General features: G+C 58.8%; 1 protein-coding gene across 1 annotated transcript in view; it reads left to right on the forward strand.

Annotated features, from left to right (window-relative positions):
- LOC139242890 (girdin-like) overlaps positions 1 to 20,603 on the forward strand; it is a gene marked incomplete at its 3' end in the record, with an annotated part of 53,982 nt that overhangs the window by 11,904 nt on the left and 21,475 nt on the right. Inside the window, exons 4-7 of the mRNA XM_070870535.1 lie at positions 5,479 to 5,548; positions 7,413 to 7,471; positions 11,729 to 11,812; positions 17,714 to 17,854. Coding sequence (XP_070726636.1) covers positions 5,479 to 5,548; positions 7,413 to 7,471; positions 11,729 to 11,812; positions 17,714 to 17,854 — 354 coding nt within the window. The remainder of the gene's footprint in view (positions 1 to 5,478; positions 5,549 to 7,412; positions 7,472 to 11,728; positions 11,813 to 17,713; positions 17,855 to 20,603) is intronic.

Below are 20,603 nucleotides of genomic sequence, written 5' to 3' on the forward strand. Positions count from 1 at the left end.
GTGCCTCCTCCTGTTCCTATGGTAACAGGCCCGAGGGGCTGAATGTGCCTCCTCCTGTTCCTATGGTAACAGGCTCGAGGGGCTGAATGGGCCTCCTCCTGTTCCTATGGTAACAGGCCCGAGGGGCTGAATGTGCCTCCTCCTGTTCCTATGGTAACAGGCTCGAGGGGCTGAATGGGCCTCCTCCTGTTCCTATGGTAACAGGCTCGAGGGGCTGAATGGCCTCCTCCTGTTCCTATGGTAACAGGCCTGTGGGACTGAATGGGCCTCCTCCTGTTCCTATGGTAACAGGCCTGTGGGACTGAATGGGCCTCCTCCTGTTCCTATGGTAACAGGCCTGAGGGGCTGAATGGGCCTCCTCCTGTTCCTATGGTAACAGGCCTGAGGGGCTGAATGGCCCTCCTCCTGTTCCTATGGTAACAGGCCTGTGGGACTGAATGGGCTTCCTCCTGTTCCTATGGTAACAGGCCTGAGGGGCTGAATGGGCCTCCTCCTGTTCCTATGGTAACAGGCCCGAGGGGCTGAATGGGCCTCCTCCTGTTCCTATGGTAACAGGCCCGAGGGGCTGAATGGCCCTCCTCCTGTTCCTATGGTAACAGGCCTGAGGGGCTGAATGGCCCTCCTCCTGTTCCTATGGTAACAGGCCTGAGGGGCTGAATGGGCCTCCTCCTGTTCCTATGACCTTCAACCTCCCCATTTCCAATATTTTTATAACTAATAACCGAAAGCGGTGCAGGAAAGAGAAATGAAAATAACCACGTCATTGTCAAAGGCCCCTGTGAATTTTCTGCTGGGAGTTAGTCACAACCGTGTCCAGGAGATCAATTCCTGGCTATCCTAGCAGGATGAGCAACCCACCCATCCTGGTGGGTTTGGGGGAGGGGGTTGGGTTACATGAGAACATAAGAATTAGGAGCAGGAGCCGGCCATTCGGCCCCTCGAGCCTGCTCCGCCATCCAATGAGACCACGGCTGACCTTCGACCTCAACTCCACTTTCCTGCCCGATCCCTCGATTCCCCGAGAGTCCAAAAATTCTATCGACCTCAGCCTTGAATACACTCAACGACTGAGCCTCCACAGCCCTCTGGGGCAGAGAATTCCAAAGATTCACCCCCCTCTGAGTGAAGAAATTCCTCCTCATCTCAGTCCTAAATGGCCGACCCCTTATCCTGAGACTGTGTGACCCCTGGTTCTAGACTCCCCAGCCCGGGGGGGAAACACCCTCCCTGCATCTACCCTGTCAAGCCCCTGTAAGAATTGTGTCTGTTTCAATGAGATCACCTCTCATTCTTCTAAACTCCAGAGAATATCGGCCCAGTCTCCTCAATCTCTGCTCATAGGACAATCAACAACAAAAACAACATATATTTATATAGCGCCTTTAACGTAGTAAGACGTCCCACGGCGCTTCACAGGAGCGTTTAAAGACCAAGGGAAACAATTTTGACACCGAGCCACATGAGGAGATATTCAGGACAGGCGACCAAAAGCTGGGTCAAAAGAGGTGGGTTTTACGGAGCGTCTTGGAGGAGGAGAGCGAGGCGGAGAGGTTTAGGGAGTTCCAGAGCTTGGGGCCCAGGCAACAGAAGGCATGGCCGCCGGTGGTGGAGCGATTATAATCAGGGGTGCTCAGGAGGGCCAGAATTGGAGGAACGCAGAGATCTCGGGGGGGGTTGTGGGGCTGGAGGAGATTACAGAGATGGGGAGGGGGCGCGGGCCATGGAGGGGATTTGCCCTCCTCCAATTCTGCCCTCCTGAGCATCCCTGATCATAATCGCTCCACCATCGGTGGCCGTGCCTTCTGTTGCCTGGGCCCCAAGCTCTGGAACTCCCTCCCTAAACCTCTCCGCCTCTCTCTCCTCCTTCAAGACGCTCCTTAAAACCCACCTCTTTTGACCCAGCTTTTGGTCGCCTGTCCCGAATATCTCCTTGTGGGGCCCGGTGTCAAAATTGTGTTTGATCACGCTGCTGCAAAGCGTCTTGGGACATTTCACCACCTTTTAAAGGCGCTGTACAAACACACGTGGTCCTGGTTTTTACGACGGCGATGCTGCTGTTAATCCTGAGGCAAACCAGACTCCCCACCCACCCCTTTCCCTCGACCACTGTCTGTCCCACCTGACACAGGGACTGTGGTTCTCGTATTGGACTGTTCAGCCAACCTGAGAACTCTCACTTTTAGAGCGGAAGCAAGTCTTTCTCGATTCCGAGGGAACTGCCTATGACAAAACCCTGAACGGTGGGATCGTGGCTGCTCGCGGAAAGCACCCGGCCTGCAGCGGGCCACCAACGTAAGCCTCTTGTAAGCTTTATTTGTGAAGAGTAATGTGTCAGAACCGTGACTCACCATTCCTCTTGAGGTCACGGTGGCTTCAGTTCCTGTTCTCGCTCTCCCCTCCCCCCCACCAACCCCCACCCCACCCCACTACACGCAACACACTTTGACCGGAACCCCCATGACTAACGCGGTGTCGATTTATGGGTTTTCACATAGCTCTGAAGCCGAACCCATTGCTTCCTGCAGTGCGGCTGGCTGGTGTTTGCGAGCTCGTTGTCATTTCAGGAAACTGCATCATCACTGAACTTCCCCCCCACCCCCCCTGCCCCCACCCAGCTCCCTAGGGCTCTCATAGAAACATAGACAATAGGTGCAGGAGTAGGCCATTGGGCCCTTCGAGCCTGCACCACCATTCAATACGATCATGGCTGATCATGCAATTTCAGTACCCCATTCCTGCTTTCTCTCCATACCCCTTGATCCCTTTAGCCGTAAGGACCACACCTAACTCCCTTTTGAATATATCTAACGAACTGGCCCCAACAACTTTCTGTGGTAGAGAATTCCACAGGTTCACAATTCTCTGAGTGAAGAAGTTTCTCCTCATCTCGGTCCTAAATGGCTTACCCCTTATCCTTAGACTGTGACCCCTGGTTCTGGACTTCCCCAACATCGGGAACATTCTTCCTGCCTCTAACCTGTCCAGTCCCGTCAGAATTTTATATGTTTCTATGAGATCCCCTCTCATTCTTCTAATTTCCAGTGAATATAAGCCTAGTCGATCCAGTCTTTCTTCATATGTCAGTCCTGCCATCCCGGGAATCAGTCTGGTGAACCTTCGCTGCACTCCCTCAATAACAAGAACGTCCTTCCTCAGATTAGGAGACCAAAACTGCACACAATATTCCAGGTGAGGCCTCACCAAGGCCCTGTACAACTGCAGTAAGACCTCCCTGCTCCTGTACTCAAATCCCCTCGCTATGAAGGCCAACATGCCATTTGCCTTCTTCACCGCCTGCTGTATCTGCATGCCAACTTTCAATGACTGATGTACCATGACACCCAGGTCTCGTTGCACCTTCCCTTTTCCTAATCTGTCACCATTCAGATAATATTCTGCCTTCCTGTTTTTGCCACCAAAGTGGATAACCTCACATTTATCCACATTATACTGCATCTGCCATGCATTTGCCCACTCACCTAACCTGTCCAAATCACCCTGCAGCCTCTTAGCATCCTATCTATCTCCCTCTTAAATATATTCAATGACTTGGCCTCCACAGCCTCCTGTGGTAGAGAATTCCACAGGTTCACCACCCTCTGAGTGAAAACATTTCTCCTCATCTCAGTCCTAAATTTCCTACCCCGTATCCTGAGACTGTGTGAGCCCTTGTTCTAGACTCCCCAGCCCCGGGGGAAACATCCTCCCCGCATCCAGTCTATCCAACCCAATCAGAATTTTATACGGTTCAATGAGATCCCCTCTCAGTCTTCTAAACTCCAGTGAATACAGGCCCAGTCGACCCAATCTCTCCTCATACGACAGTCCTGCCATCCCAGGAATCAGTCTGGTGAACCTTCGCTGCACTCCCTCTGTGACAAGTGTATCCTTTCTTAGGTAAGGAGACCAAAACTGCACACACTACTCCAGGTGCGGTCTCACCAAGGCCCTGTATAACTGGAGTAAGACATCCTTGCTGGAGGTGTGTGGGGGACCTGACCCATCCACCTCCATGGCACGAACCTGGTATTGCAGTACTTCCAGGAACGGTGCAGTGGCTCTAGGCCTTTTGGCTAAGAGCATTGGCGCAGAGTGATCCTTGGCATGTGCAAGGTGACCTCTGGCGTTTGTATTTGACAAAGAATTGGAACGATTGGCTACGAATTTAAAAAAAAAAGACATCCTTGTTCCTGTACTCAAACCCTCTTGCAATGAAGGCCAACATACCACTTGCCTTCCTAACTGCTTGCTGCACCTACATGTTTGCTTTCACTGACTGGTGCACAAGGACACCCAGGTCCCTCTGTACATCCACACTTCCCAAGCCATCACCATTAAAATAATACTTTGTCCTTATGCTTTTCCTACCAATGTGTTTGCCCACTCACTCAACCGATCTAAATCGCCTCGCAGGAGTCAACGCCGGCCCAGCTCTCTGACGCCCCCCCCCCCCATCACCCCCCTACCTCCAGGCTTACCGCAAGCCCCTGAGGGGGAGGGGAGGCAATTCTACCAGGGGAGGCTATGCCATTTTGTAATGTATTTGCTTCACGGGTCCTTTGCTTAAGAATTCGCAGCAACACATTGCTCTTAGAATGAAAGACTTGCATTTATATAGCGCCGTTCACGGCCACCGGGCGAGCCAAAGCGCTTTACAGCCAATGAACTACTTTTGGAGTGTAGTCACTGTTGTAATGTGGGAAACGCAGCAGCCAATTTGCGCACAGCAAGCTCCCACACACAGCTATGTGATAATGACCCAGATCATCTGTTTTAGTGATGTTGGTTGAGGGATAAATATTGGCCCCAGGACACCGGGGAGAACTCCCCCTGCTCTTCTTCCAATAGTGGCCCCGGGATCTTTTACATCCACCTGAGAGAGCAGACGGGGCCTCGGTTTAATGTCTCATCCAAAAGACAGCACCTCCGACAGTGCGGTGCTCCCTCAGTACCGCCCCTCCGACAGTGCGGCGCTCCCTCAGTACCGCCCCTCCGACAGTGCGGCGCTCCCTCAGTACTGCCCCTCCGACAGTGCGGCACTCCCTCAGTACCCCCCCTCCGACAGTGCGGCGCTCCCTCAGTACCGCCCCTCCAACAGTGCGGCGCTCCCTCAGTACTGCCCCTCCGACAGTGCGGCATTCCCTCAGTACTGCCCCTCCGACAGTGCGGCGCTCCCTCAGTACTGCCCCTCCGACAGTGCGGCGCTCCCTCAGTACTGCCCCTCCGACAGTGCGGCGCACCCTCAGTACTGCCCCTCCGACAGTGCGGCGCACCCTCAGTACTGCCCCTCCGACAGTGCGGCACTCCCTCAGTACCGCCCCTCCGACAGTGCGGCATTCCCTCAGTACTGCCCCTCCGACAGTGCGGCACTCCCTCAGTACTGCCCCTCCGACAGTGCGGCGCTCCCTCTGTATCTAACACCCGTTGTCCACTCCTCCCTCTCTGTACTGAATACCATTTCTCGTTCTCTGCCCACAGGAGGACCTCCAACAGCTAATTCTGATGGCCCTCCCCAACGTACAGCTCCTGGGCCGGGATCCCCTGAGCGGTGAGTCACCTCTGGTAATCTTTGGCCTGGCACGGCCTGCCCTCTGCGATTGCATGAGGGGCCTCGCTATCCTGGCTTTAATCTGCCCGTTATTCTGTGCCCCCAACACCCCCCCCCATCTAATTTCTCCCCCCCACTCCGCACCCGAAGGTGCTGGGGTCCTGGTCCCAGAGACACCGCCCGCCCTCCGCAAGTGTGTGTGTGAGCCCAGGCTATTCGGCCGCATGAGGCAGACTGATGCTGTCCTCCAGGCCCCCCCTCCCCACCCCTGCGTTTATACAGCGATCAGGATTGGGGGGCCTCGCCCGGTTACCCCTGCCCCAGAGGTTCTGAGGCCAGTTCTCTTGCCCCCGCCGGAGAATTCGGCACAATATCTCTGGGCTTCAGAAACGTACACATTCGTTGAAACTCTCCCCCCATCCCCGGCGCCCCCCCCCCGGCGGCCCCGGGGTGTAACCCCTCCGTGGGAGGGAGGCACGACCCCCGACATACCCACCACTGACCTTAGCGGGCCAGTCATCGCCCAACCCACAGGTCGCGGATGGACAGGCTCACGCTGCTTCACACAGTTGAATAGCCAGCCAGGCGGGTGCCCCAGTGCAGGATTAGCGTGCTGCTACCCTGTCTGTGCTTCGTCTCCCTCCCGTCTGGGCTCCGTCTCCCTCCCGTCTGGGCTCCGTCTCCCTCCCGTCTGGGCTCCGTCTCCCTCCCGTCTGGGCTCCGTCTCCCTCCCGTCTGGGCTCCGTCTCCCTCCCGTCTGGGCTCCGTCTCCCTCCCGTCTGGGCTCCGTCTCCCTCCCGTCTGGGCCCCGTCTCCCTCCCGTCTGGGCCCCGTCTCCCTCCCGTCTGGGCCCCGTCTCCCTCCCGTCTGGGCTCCGTCTCCCTCCCGTCTGGGCTCCGGCTCCCTCCAGTCTGGGCTCCGTCTCCCTCCAGTCTGGGCCTCTGTCTCCCTCCAGTCTGGGCCTCTGTCTCCCTCCAGTCTGGGCCTCTGTCTCCCTCCAGTCTGGGCCTCTGTCTCCCTCCAGTCTGGGCCTCTGTCTCCCTCCAGTCAGGGCCTCTGTCTCCCTCCAGTCAGGGCCTCTGTCTCCCTCCAGTCAGGGCCTCTGTCTCCCTCCAATCAGGGCCTCTGTCTCCCTCCAATCAGGGCCTCCGTCTCCCTCCAGTTTGGGCCTCCGTCTCCCTCCAGTCTGGGCCTCCCTCTCCCTCCAGTCTGGGCCTCCCTCTACCTCCAGTCTGGGCCTCCCTCTCCCTCCAGTCTGGGCCTCCCTCCCGTCTGGGCTCCGTCTCCCTCCCGTCTGGGCTCCGTCTCCCTCCCGTCTGGGCTCCGTCTCCCTCCCGTCTGGGCTCCGTCTCCCTACCGTCTGGCCTCTGTCTCCCTCCTGTCTGGGGACTGTCTCCCTCCTGTCTGGCCTCCGTCTCCCTCCCGTCTGGGGACTGTCTCCCTCCTGTCTGGCCTCTGTCTCCCTCCCGTCTGGGGACTGTCTCCCTCCTGGCTGGCCTCTGTCTCCCTCCTGTCTGGGGACTGTCTCCCTCCTGTCTGGCCTCCGTCTCCCTCCCGTCTGGGGACTGTCTCCCTCCTGTCTGGCCTCCGTCTCCCTCCCGTCTGGGGACTGTTTCCTCCTGTCTGGCCTCTGTCTCCCTCCTGTCTGGCCTCTGTCTCCCTCCTGTCTGGCCTCTGTCTCCCTCCTGTCTGGCCTCTGTCTCCCTCCTGTCTGGGGACTGTCTCCCTCCTGTCTGGCCTCTGTCTCCCTCCTGTCTGGGGACTGTCTCCCTCCTGGCTGGCCTCTGTCTCCCTCCTGTCTGGGTGTGTTTGCCGGCTGGCTGTATTTGATTGAGTGATGACGATCGCTCCCCTTGCATTTCAGATGCGGGACTGCAGGAGGTGACCAAGGTGCTGCTCCTCCTGTTAGGCTGTGCTGTGCAGGTAGGCCTCAGATCCACGCCCTGCCCCCAGGGAGTGGGACACCCTCCTGTGACTGGGACCTGGGCAGTGTGGGCCTTCAGCCTTTGGACCAAGGCTCGATCCCAGTCTGGGCAGAGAGTGACCCAGGGAGATCAGTTCTTGCAACATTCCCGGACAGAAAGAGTTAATTCGCTCCCCCACACCCTTTACTATCCCACCCAGTCTAATCCCACCCTCCCCCTCACTCCCCCCTTTAATATCCCACCCAGTCTAATCCCACTCTCCCCTCACTCCCCCCTTTAATATCCCACCCAGTCTAATCCCACCCTCCCCCTCACTCCCCCCTTTAATATCCCACCCAGTCTAATCCCACTCTCCCCCTCACTCCCCCCTTTAATATCCCACCCAGTCTAATCCCACTCTCCCCCTCACTCCCCCCTTTAATATCCCACCCAGTCTAATCCCACTCTCCCCTCACTCCCCCCTTTAATATCCCACCCAGTCTAATCCCACTCTCCCCCTCACTCCCCCCTTTAATATCCCACCCAGTCTAATCCCACTCTCCCCTCACTCCCCCCTTTAATATCCCACCCAGTCTAATCCCACTCTCCCCCTCACTCCCCCCTTTAATATTCCACCCAGTCTAATCCCACTCTCCCCTCACTCCCCCCTTTAATATCCCACCCAGTCTAATCCCGCTCTCCCCCTCACTCCCCCCTTTAATATCCCACCAAGTCTAATCCCACTCTCCCCTCACTCCCCCCTTTAATATCCCACCCAGTCTAATCCCACTCTCCCCTCACTCCCCCCTTTAATATCCCACCCAGTCTAATCCCACTCTCCACTTTAATATCCCACTCTCCCCTCACTCCCCCCTTTAATATCCCACCCAGTCTAATCCCACTCTCCCCTCACTCCCCCCTTTAATATCCCACCCAGTCTAATCCCACTCTCCCCCTCACTCCCCCTTTAATATCCCACCCAGTCTAATCCCACTCTCCCCTCACTCCCCCTTTAATATCCCACCCAGTCTAATCCCACTCTCCCCTCACTCCCCGCACCCTTTAATATCCCACCCAGTCTAATCCCACTCTCCCCTCACTCCCCCCTTTAATATCCCACCCAGTCTAATCCCACTCTCCCCTCACTCCCCCCTTTAATATCCCACCCAGTCTAATCCCACTCTCCCCCTCACTCCCCCCTTTAATATCCCACCCAGTCTAATCCCACTCTCCCCCTCACTCCCCCCTTTAATATCCCACCCAGTCTAATCCCACTCTCCCCTCACTCCCCCCTTTAATATCCCACCCAGTCTAATCCCACTCTCCCCTCACTTCCCACACCCTTTAATATCCCACCCAGTCTAATCCCACTCTCCCCTCACTCCCCCCTTTAATATCCCACCCAGTCTAATCCCACTCTCCCCTCACTCCCCCCTTTAATATCCCACCCAGTCTAATCCCGCTCACCCCCTCACTCCCCCCTTTAATATCCCACCAAGTCTAATCCCACTCTCCCCTCACTCCCCCCTTTAATATCCCACCCAGTCTAATCCCACTCTCCCCTCACTCCCCCCTTTAATATCCCACCCAGTCTAATCCCACTCTCCCCTTTAATATCCCACTCTCCCCTCACTCCCCCCTTTAATATCCCACCCAGTCTAATCCCATCCTCCCCCTCATTCCCCCTTTAATATCCCACCCAGTCTAATCCCACTCTCCCCTCACTCCCCCCTTTAATATCCCACCCGGTCTAATCCCACTCTCCCCTCACTCCCCCCTTTAATATCCCACCCAGTCTAATCCCACTCTCCCCCTCACTCCCCCTTTAATATCCCACCCAGTCTAATCCCACTCTCCCCTCACTCCCCCTTTAATATCCCACCCAGTCTAATCCCACTCTCCCCTCACTCCCCGCACCCTTTAATATCCCACCCAGTCTAATCCCACTCTCCCCTCACTCCCCCCTTTAATATCCCACCCAGTCTAATCCCACTCTCCCCTCACTCCCCCCTTTAATATCCCACCCAGTCTAATCCCACTCTCCCCCTCACTCCCCCCTTTAATATCCCACCCAGTCTAATCCCACTCTCCCCTCACTCCCCCCTTTAATATCCCACCCAGTCTAATCCCACCCTCCCCCTCACTCCCCCCTTTAATATCCCACCCAGTCTAATCCCACTCTCCCCCTCACTCCCCCCTTTAATATCCCACCCAGTCTAACCCCACCCTCCCCCTCACTCCCCGTACCCTTTAATGTTTCTGTTATTCAAGCAGCTAGATCCCTTTGAACAGAGTTCACAGGCTCTGCGTCAACGGCAGTCGGTGGGCTGAGAGTTCAGAGTCGCCCGGTAACACCGCGGGGCGTGAGTTCCTGCCGCCGTTGTCCCAACCCTCGAGCTTACCGCCCCTCCCCCGACCGGAAGTGAGGTGCTAAATCCCACGCATCACTTCCTATCGGGGGAAGGATGTGGGCGGGGGGGGGGAATTGTCCAGCACCCCACGGACCGACGGGTACCCCCAGCGGGAACGCACAGCTCCCTGCCTCTCCGCCTCTTGGTCCTCATTTAAGACTCTCCTTAAAACCCACTAACGCATCTGCTTTGTGGGTTCTTTGCTTAAGAGCAACACATTTGCTATTAAGAACTAGTCGGTTTATTAGCAAAAGCTTGAACAATCGCACGACACATTACCGGTTCATCCACCAGGCTCACAACCACCTGCCCCATCGTGGATCCCCCGAACCCAACTGGCCGGGGTTTTATTGAGTCTTGTGAACGTCACGTGACTGGCTAAGCCCCTCCCCAACTCAACAGCTCTACAACTATTTTAAGTTGAACGTTTAAATCAAGTACTCCCTTTTTTTTTTATAAAGGGCACTACAACTCATTAAATCCAAATTAACTTGGGAACTTTATCAAATCAAATCAGAATTTGGTTGCCGGGGGCGACGATGCACTCCAGTCCCTCCGGCGCCCACCTCTCGCGGAAGGCCCGCGAGCGTACCGGTGGACACCGCGTGCTCCTATCTCCAGGGACACCCGGGCTCGGATGTAACCGCGGAAGAGAGGCAGGCAGTCGGGGCTGAACGACCCCCTCGACCGCCCGCTGCCTGGACCGGCTGATGGCCCCCTTGGCCAGGCCCCAGGAGCAGGCCCGCGAGGTAGGCCCTCGGACCTGCCCGCTCCCCTCCGCACAGGGTGCCCAAAGATCGGGAGCGTGGGGACTGAAGTGCAGCCAGAATTTGAGGAGCGGCCCCTTCAGATATTGGAAGAGGGGGCTGCAACCCTCACACACTGAACATACACGTGGGACACGGACTCCTCCAGACCGCAGAAACTGCAGGCGGCCTGGGAGCCCGTGAACCGACTTAAAAACCGATTGCACGGGACTGCCCCGTGCACCAGCCTCCAGGCCAAGTCCCCGATAAACAGTGGGAGGACTCCCGCGTAGGGAGCCCTCCATCGGGGACCCCCGCCTCCTCCGGACGGCAAGACGGCACGCCGTGGCGTGTCCGGACGGCAGACGAGGATGGCAAGGTGGAGAGTGCGCAGGAGCAGCCCGTGCAGGAAACCCCTCCCTCCGCGCAGAACTGAAAGGCACGGAGGGGATGTCCCCCCGGAGGAGGCTCAAGTTGTGAGGGGCCGGCTCCCGAGGGAGGTTCCGGGGCTTGGCGCCGACGAGGAATTCCGTCCGGACGGGGGGGGGGATCAGCTCGGGCGGGATCTCCCCCACGTGCTCGAGCCTCCTCGACGCACCTAACGGAGTCAGGGCCCGGCGCTGTTTTTTTAGCGACTCGATGGCATCGGCCGCGCGCCGGACGTTGGCCAACCAGCCCGCTCCTCCGCCGTCGAGCAGGTCCCCGACCCCGGTCACCTCACCAGCCACAGCCCTCTCGCCCGACCGCCACCTGAAACCTCGGTCGTGGAGGTACGGATTCCCGAGCAGCGGCTCCCGCAGGACGGCCGCCACTCCAGCCGGCGGAGAGCTGCGCTCGGTGGCGACTCTGTTCCAGACCCCGAAGGGTTCCTGGTAAAGGACAGGCAGCCCCTGGACGGTGGTCCTGACGCCCCCCCCCCCCAGGTTTCAACAGCTCCACAAACCCTTTGAGCGTACATTACACACAACTCTTTGACCGAGCTCTTGCTCACATGCGCTACCTTCTACTGATGCGGCTCCGGGCCACATTTTTATCGCGTAATACTCCTGTGAAGCGCTGTGGGACGTTTCACTAAAGGCGCTATATAAATGCAGGTGGTTGTTGTTGTTGTTGTTGCAGAGCGAGGGCAAGGAGGAATTCATCGAGCAGATCCAGACCCTGGATTTGGATACTCAGGCCTCGGTCGCTGCTCACATCCAGGAGGTAAGGCATCACATCCGCCCCGAGCCCTCATTGTCCTTCCCTCGGGATTTCATCCCGGGTTTGCCGCAAATGCAACCAGGCCGCTTAGTGCCGCCGTGTGTGTCTGGGTGGGGAATCGAGGGGGTCCCGGCTTCTGCGGGAGGGGCGAGGCAGGATAAAATCAACCAGGGTTTCCCCTGCTCGTGATCGCTGCCCAGAGACTCGTGCCCGAGAATGTGTGCGCGAGAGAGTGCGCGCCCGAGAGTGCGCACGAGTGCGCGCGCGAGAGAGAGAGAGAGAGAGAGTGTGTGCACGCGCGCGAGAGAGAGAGAGTGCGCGCGCGCGAGAGTGCGAGAGAGAGTGCGAGAGAGAGAGAGAGAGAGAGAGAGAGGGAGAGAGAGAGAGAGAGGGAGAGTGTGTGCGCGAGAGAGAGGGAGAGAGTGTGTGCGCGAGAGAGAGAGAGAGAGAGAGAGTGTGTGCGCGGGAGAGAGAGAGAGAGAGAGAGAGAGTGTGTGTGTGTGCGCGCGAGAGAGAGAGAGAGAAAGAGAGAGTGTGTGCGCACACGCGAGAGAGAGAGAGAGAGAGAGAGAGAGAGAGAGAGTGTGCGCGCGCGCGAGAGAGAGAGAGAGAGAGAGAGAGAGAGTGTGCGCGCGCGCGAGAGAGAGAGAGAGAGAGAGAGTGTGCGCGCGCGCGCGCGAGACAGAGAGAGAGAGAGAGAGTGTGCGCGCGCGGGAGAGAGAGAGAGAGTGTGCGCGCGCGCGAGAGAGAGTGAGAGAGTGTGCGCGCGCGCGAGAGTGAGAGAGTGTGCGCGCGCGTGAGAGAGAGAGTGCGCACGCACGCGAGAGAGATTGCGCGTGCGCAAGAGAGAGAGTGTGTGCGCGTGCGCGAGAGAGAGAGTGTGTGCGCGTGCGCGAGAGAGAGAGTGCGCGCGCGCGCGAGAGAGTGTGCGCGCGTGCGCGAGAGAGAGAGTGTGCGCGCGCGAGCGAGAGAGAGAGAGAGAGAGAGAGTGCGCGCGCGAGAGAGAGAGAGTGCGCGCGCGAGCGAGAGAGAGTGCGCGCGCGAGCGAGAGAGAGAGAGAGAGTGTGCGCGCGAGAGAGAGAGTGTGCGCGCGCGAGCAAGAGAGAGAGAGAGAGTGCGCGCGAGAGAGAGAGAGAGAGTGTGCGCGCGCGAGCGAGAGAGTGTGCGCGCGCGAGAGAGAGAGAGTGCGCGCGCGCGAGCGAGAGAGAGTGCGCGCGCGAGCGAGAGAGAGAGAGAGTGTGCGCGCGAGAGAGAGAGTGTGCGCGCGCGAGCAAGAGAGAGAGAGAGAGAGTGCGCGCGAGAGAGAGAGAGTGCACGCGCGAGCGAGAGAGTGTGCGCGCGCGAGCGAGAGAGAGAGAGTGTGCGCGAGAGAGAGAGAGAGTGTGCGCGCGCGCGAGAGAGAGAGAGTGCGCGCGCGCGAGAGAGAGAGTGTGCGCGCGCGCGAGAGAGAGAGAGAGAGTGTGTGCGCGCGCGAGAGAGAGTGTGCGCGCGCGCGAGCAAGAGAGAGAGTGTGCGAGCGAGAAAGTGAGAGTGTGCGCGTGAGAGAGAGAGAGAGAGAGTGTGCGCGCGAGCGAGAGAGAGTGTGCGCGCGCGAGCGAGAGAGAGAGAGTGTGCGCGCGCGAGCGAGAAAGTGAGAGTGTGCGCGTGAGAGAGAGAGAGAGAGAGTGTGCGCGCGAGCGAGAGAGAGAGAGTGTGCGCGCGCGAGAGAGAGTGTGCGCGCGCGAGCGAGAGAGTGAGAGAGTGTGCGCGCGCGCGAGAGTGAGAGAGTGTGCGCGCGCGTGAGAGAGAGAGAGTGCGCACGCACGCGAGAGAGATTGCGCGTGCGCGAGAGAGAGAGTGTGTGCGCGTGCGCGAGAGAGAGAGTGTGTGCGCGTGCGCGAGAGAGAGAGTGCGCGCGCGCGCGAGAGAGAGAGTGCGCGCGCGCGCGAGAGAGAGAGTGTGCGCGCGTGCGCGAGAGAGAGAGTGTGCGCGCGCGAGCGAGAGAGAGAGAGAGTGTGCGCGCGCGCGAGAGAGAGAGAGTGCGCGCGCGAGCGAGAGAGAGTGCGCGCGCGAGCGAGAGAGAGAGAGAGAGTGTGCGCGCGAGAGAGAGAGTGTGCGCGCGCGAGCAAGAGAGAGAGAGAGAGTGCGCGCGAGAGAGAGAGAGAGAGTGCACGCGCGAGCGAGAGAGTGTGCGCGTGCGAGCGAGAGAGTGTGCGCGCGCGTGAGAGAGAGAGAGTGCGCGCGCGAGCGAGAGAGAGTGCGCGCGCGAGCGAGAGAGAGAGAGAGAGTGTGCGCGCGAGAGAGAGAGTGTGCGCGCGCGAGCAAGAGAGAGAGAGAGAGAGTGCGCGCGAGAGAGAGAGAGTGCACGCGCGAGCGAGAGAGTGTGCGCGCGCGAGCGAGAGAGAGAGAGTGTGCGCGAGAGAGAGAGAGAGTGTGCGCGCGCGCGAGAGAGAGAGAGTGCGCGCGCGCGAGAGAGAGAGTGTGCGCGCGCGCGAGAGAGAGAGAGAGAGTGTGTGCGCGCGCGAGAGAGAGTGTGCGCGCGCGCGAGCAAGAGAGAGAGTGTGCGCGCGCGAGCGAGAAAGTGAGAGTGTGCGCGTGAGAGAGAGAGAGAGTGTGCGCGCGAGCGAGAGAGAGTGTGCGCGCGCGAGCGAGAGAGAGAGAGTGTGCGCGCGCGAGCGAGAAAGTGAGAGTGTGCGCGTGAGAGAGAGAGAGAGAGTGTGCGCGCGAGCGAGAGAGAGAGAGTGTGCGCGCGCGAGAGAGAGTGTGCGCGCGCGAGCGAGAGAGAGAGAGAGTGTGCGCGCGCGAGCGAGAAAGTGAGAGTGTGCGCGCGAGCGAGAGAGTGTGCGCGCGCGAGCGAGAGAGAGAGAGTGTGCGCGCGCGAGCGAGAAAGTGAGAGTGTGCGCGTGAGAGAGAGAGAGAGAGTGTGTGCACGCGCGAGAGAGTGTGCGCGCGCGAGCGAGAGAGAGAGAGTGTGCGCGCGCGAGCGAGAAAGTGAGAGTGTGCGCGTGAGAGAGAGAGAGTGTGCGCGCGAGCGAGAGAGAGAGAGTGTGCGCGCGCGAGCGAGAAAGAAAGTGAGAGTGTGCGCGCGCGAGCGAGAAAGTGAGAGTGTGCGCGCGCGAGAGAGAGAGAGAGTGTGCGCGCGCGAGCGAGAGAGAGAGAGTGTGCGCGCGCGAGCGAGAGAGAGAGAGTGTGCGCGCGCGAGCGAGAGAGAGAGAGAGTGTGCGCGCGCGAGCGAGAAAGTGAGAGTGTGCGCGCGAGTGAGAGAGTGTGCGCGCGCGAGCGAGAGAGAGAGAGTGTGCGCGCGCGAGCGAGAAAGTGAGAGTGTGCGCGTGAGAGAGAGAGAGAGAGTGTGTGCGCGCGCGAGAGAGAGTGTGCGCGCGCGAGCGAGAGAGAGAGAGTGTGCGCGCGCGAGCGAGAAAGTGAGAGTGTGCGCGTGAGAGAGAGAGAGTGTGCGCGCGAGCGAGAGAGAGAGAGTGTGCGCGCGCGAGCGAGAAAGAAAGTGAGAGTGTGCGCGCGCGAGCGAGAAAGTGAGAGTGTGCGCGCGCGAGAGAGAGAGAGAGTGTGCGTGCGCGAGCGAGAGAGAGAGAGTGTGCGCGCGCGAGCGAGAGAGAGTGTGCGCGCGCGAGCGAGAAAGTGAGAGTGTGCGCGCGAGCGAGAGAGAGAGAGTGTGCGCGCGCGAGAGAGAGTGTGCGCGCGCGAGCGAGAGAGAGAGAGTGTGCGCGCGCGAGCGAGAAAGTGAGAGTGTGCGCGTGAGAGAGAGAGAGAGTGTGTGCGCGCGCGAGCGAGAGAGAGAGAGTGTGCGCGCGCGAGCGAGAAAGTGAGAGTGTGCGCGTGAGAGAGAGAGAGTGTGCGCGCGAGCGAGAGAGAGAGTGTGCGCGCGCGAGCGAGAAAGAAAGTGAGAGTGTGCGCGCGCGAGCGAGAAAGTGAGAGTGTGCGCGCGAGAGAGAGAGAGTGTGTGCGCGCGCGAGCGAGAGAGAGAGAGTGTGCGCGCGCGAGCGAGAAAGTGAGAGTGTGCGCGCGCGAGCGAGAAAGTGAGAGTGTGCGCGTGAGAGAGAGAGAGAGAGAGTGTGCGTGCGAGCGAGAGAGAGAGAGAGTGTGCGCGCGCGAGCGAGAGAGAGAGAGTGTGCGCGCGCGAGCGAGAAAGTGAGAGTGCACGCGAGAGAGAGAGAGAGTGTGTGCGCGCGTGAGAGAGAGTGTGCGCGCGCGAGCGAGAGAGAGAGAGTGTGCGCGCGCGAGCGAGAGAGAGAGAGAGTGTGCGCGCGCGAGAGAGAGAGTGTGCGCGCGCGAGCGAGAGAGAGAGAGTGTGCGCGCGCGAGCGAGAGAGAGAGAGTGTGCGCGCGCGAGCGAGAAAGTGAGAGTGTGCGCGCGAGAGAGAGAGAGTGTGCGCGCGCGAGCGAGAGAGAGAGAGTGTGCGCGCGCGAGCGAGAGAGAGAGAGTGCGCGCGCGAGCGAGAAAGTGAGAGTGTGCGCGCGAGAGAGAGAGAGAGAGAGTGTGCGCGCGAGCGAGAGAGTGTGCGCGCGCGAGCGAGAGAGAGAGAGTGTGCGCGCGCGAGCGAGAAAGTGAGAGTGTGCGCGCGAGAGAGAGAGAGAGAGAGAGTGTGTGCGCGCGAGCGAGAGAGAAAGAGTGTGCGCGCGCGCGCGAGCGAGAGAGAGAGTGTGCGCGCGCGCGCGAGAGAGAGATAGAGAGAGAGTGTGCGCGCGCGAGAGAGAGAGAGAGAGAGTGTGCGCGCGCGCGCGCGAGAGAGAGAGAGAGAGAGAGAGTAAAAGACTTCTGTAAAAGACTTGTGCTAGCATGTGATGCGTCGTCGTACGGAGTCGGGTGTGTATTACAACAAGCTAACGTTGCGGGGAAGTTGGAACCTGTCGCCTAAGCTTCCAGGAGCTTGTCTAAGGCCGAGAGGGCCGACAGTATGATTGAGAAAGAGGCATTAGTGTGTGTGTGTTCGGGGTAAAGAAAATGCATCAGTACCTCAAATTTGAGCTGGAAACCGATCACAAGCCCCTCATATCCCTGTTCGCTGAAAACAAGGGGATAAATACTAATGCCTCAGCCCGCATACAAAGGTGGGCACTTGCACTATCAGCGTATAACTAGACCATCCGCCACAGGCCAGGCACCGAGAATTGTGTGGATGCTCTCAGTTGGCTACCATTGCCCACCACGGGGGTGGAAATGGCGCAGCCTGAAAACTTGTTGATGGTGGCGCAGCCCGCAGACTTGTTGATGGTCATGGAACTGAACATCCAGGGGTATTCAACATTCAGGAAGGATAGAATAAAAGGAAAAGGAGGTGGGGTAGCATTGCTGGTTAAAGAGGAGATTAATGCAATAGTTAGGAAGGACATTAGCGTGGAGGGGAGCGGGCAGGTCCGAGGGCCTCCTCGTGGGCCTGCTCCTGGGCCTGGCCAAGGGGGCCATCAGCCGGTCCAGGCAGCGGGCGGTCGAGGAGGTCGTTCAGCCCGACTGCCTGCCTCTCTTCCGCGGTTACATCCGAGCCAGGGTGTCCCTGGAGATGGAGCCCCCGGCAACCAAATTTTGATCTGATTTAAGGTTTTAGTTCAAGTTTAAATTGTTAATTTGTGGGTTCTGGTGCCCTTGTCAAAGGGGGGGCATTTGATTTAAGTTTTTACTAAAAATAGTTGTAGAGCTGTTGAGTGGGGAGGGGCTTAGCCAGTCACGTGATGTTCACAAGACTCAATAAAACCCCGGCCAGTTGGGTTCGGGGGATCCACGATGGAGCAGGTGGTTGTGAGCCTGGTGGATGAACCGGTAATGTGTCGTGTGATTGTTAAAACTTTTGCTAATAAACCAACTAGTTCTTAATAGCGACGTGTTGCACTGACCACAACCCATGAATGAATTATTTGAAAAGAGGCCTGTAACCTTTGCTGTCCTCAAACATTATGTTGTTCCCCTCGCGTCCAGATAACTCAAAACCAGCAGAACGTGCTGGCTCTGCACTGGCCTGATGTCTCCTCTACCTCGTTTGATGACCTCGAGCTTCTCTTCCACAACATGGTCTACAACTTGAAAGACTTGGCCAACCAAAGGGACGAGAACATGGAGGTACCCTGCCTCTCTTTGATCAAAAATCGATTAAGACCCAGTCGTGGCTCAGTGTGTAGCACTCTGGCCTGAGTCAGACGGTCGTGAGCTATCTCTGTAACCCCATCCAGCCCCGACACCCCTCACTATCTCTGTAACCCCCTCCAGCCCCTACACCCCTCCCTATCTCTGTAACCTCCTCCAGCCCCGACACCCCTCCCTATCTCTGTAACCCCCTCCAGCCCCGACACCCTCCCTATCTCTGTAACCCCCTTCAGACCCTACACCCCTCCCTATCTCTGTAACCCCCTGCAGCCCCTACACCCCTCCCTATCTCTGTAACCTCCTCCAGTCCCTACACCCTCCCTATCTCTGTAACCTCCTCCAGTCCCTACACCCTCTCTATCTCTGTAACCCCCTCCAGCCCCGACACCCTCCCTATCTCTGTAACCCCCTCCAGTCCCTACATCCCTCCCTATCTCTGTAACCCCATCCAGCCCCGACACCCCTCTCTATCTCTGTAACCTCCTCCAGCCCCTACACCCCTCCCTATCTCTGTAACCCCCTCCAGCCCTACACCCCTCCCTATCTCTGTAACCCCCTGCAGCCCCTACACCCTCCCTATCTCTGTAACCCCCTCCAGCCCTACACCCCTCCCTATCTCTGTAACCTCCTCCAGTCCCTACACCCCTCTCTATCTCTGTAACCCCCTCCAGCCCTTACATCCCTCCCTATCTCTGTAACCCTCTCCAGCCCCTACACCCCTCACTATCTCTCTAACCTCCTCCAGCCCCGACACCCTCTCTATCTCTGTAACCCTCTCCAGCCCCGACACCCCTCACTATCTCTCTAACCTCCTCCAGCCCCTACATCCCTCCCTATCTCTGTAACCCCCTCCAGCCCTACACCCCTCACTATCTCTCTAACCTCCTCCAGTCCCTACACCCCTCTCTATCTCTGTAACCTCCTCCAGCCCTACACCCCTCCCTATCTCTGTAACCTCCTCCAGCCCCTACACCCCTCCCTATCTCTGTAACCCCATCCAGCCCCGACACCCTCTCTATCTCTGTAAACCCCTCCAGCCCCTACACCCCTCACTATCTCTCTAACCTCCTCCAGCCCCTACACCCTCTCTATCTCAGTAACCTCCTCCAGCCCCTACACCCTCTCTATCTCAGTAACCCCCTCCCTATCTCTGTAACCCCCTCCAGCCCCTACACCCCTCCCTATCTCTGTAACCTCCTCCAGCCCCTACACCCCTCCCTATCTCTGTAACCTCCTCCAGCCCCTACACCCCTCCCTATCTCTGTAACCCCATCCAGCCCCGACACCCTCTCTATCTCTGTAAACCCCTCCAGCCCCTACACCCCTCACTATCTCTCTAACCTCCTCCAGCCCCTACACCCCTCCCTATCTCTGTAACCCCCTCCAGCCCCTACACCTCTCTCTATCTCAGTAACCTCCTCCAGCCCTACACCCCTCCCTATCTCAGTAACCCCCTCCAGCCCCGACACCCTCTCTATCTCAGTAACCCCCTCCAGCCCCTACACCCCTCCCTATCTCTGTAACCCCCTCCAGCCCCTACACCCCTCTCTATCTCTGTAAACCCCTCCAGCCCCTACACCCCTCTCTATCTCTGTGACCCCCTCCAGCCCCTACACCCCTCTCTATCTCAGTAACCCCCTCCAGCCCCTACACCCTCTCTATCTCAGTAACCCCCTCCAGCCCCGACACCCTCTCTATCTCAGTAACCCCCTCCAGCCCCTACACCCCTCTCTATCTCTGTAACCCCCTCCAGCCCCTACACCCCTCTCTATCTCTGTGACCCCCTCCAGCCCCTACACCTCTCTCTATCTCAGTAACCTCCTCCAGCCCTACACCCCTCCCTATCTCTGTAACCCCCTCCAGTCCCTACACCCATCCCTATCTCTGTAACCCCCTCCAGCCCCTACACCCCTCCCTATCTCTGTAACCTCCTCCAGTCCCTACACCCTCTCTATCTCAGTAACCCCCTCCCTATCTCAGTAACCCCCTCCAGCCCCTACACCCTCTCTATCTCAGTAACCCCCTCCCTATCTCAGTAACCCCCTCCAGCCCCTACACCCCTCCCTATCTCTGTAACCCCCTCCAGCCCCTACACCCCTCTCTATCTCTGTGACCCCCTCCAGCCCCTACACCTCTCTCTATCTCAGTAACCTCCTCCAGCCCTACACCCCTCCCTATCTCTGTAACCCCCTCCAGCCCCTACACCCTCTCTATCTCAGTAACCCCCTCCAGCCCCGACACCCTCTCTATCTCAGTAACCCCCTCCAGCCCCTACACCCCTCCCTATCTCTGTAACCCCCTCCAGCCCCTACACCCCTCTCTATCTCTGTGACCCCCTCCAGCCCCTACACCCCTCTCTATCTCTGTGACCCCCTCCAGCCCCTACACCCCTCTCTATCTCAGTAACCTCCTCCAGCCCTACACCCCTCCCCATCTCTGTAACCTCTTTCAGCCCCTACACTCCTCCCTATCTCTGTAACCTCCTCCAGCCCTTACACCCCTCCCCATCTCTGTAACCTCTTTCAGCCCCTACACTCCTCCCTATCTCTGTAACCTCCTCCAGCCCCTGCACCCCTCCCCATCTCTGTAACCTCTTTCAGCCCCTACACTCCTCCCTATCTCTGTAACCTCCTCCAGCCCCTGCACCCCTCCCCATCTCTGTAACCTCTTTCAGCCCCTACACTCCTCCCTATCTCTGTAACCTCCTCCAGCCCCTGCACCCCTC

This window comes from Pristiophorus japonicus, unplaced genomic scaffold (genome assembly GCF_044704955.1).
Source record: "Pristiophorus japonicus isolate sPriJap1 unplaced genomic scaffold, sPriJap1.hap1 HAP1_SCAFFOLD_1519, whole genome shotgun sequence".
Taxonomy (NCBI): domain Eukaryota; kingdom Metazoa; phylum Chordata; class Chondrichthyes; family Pristiophoridae; genus Pristiophorus; species Pristiophorus japonicus.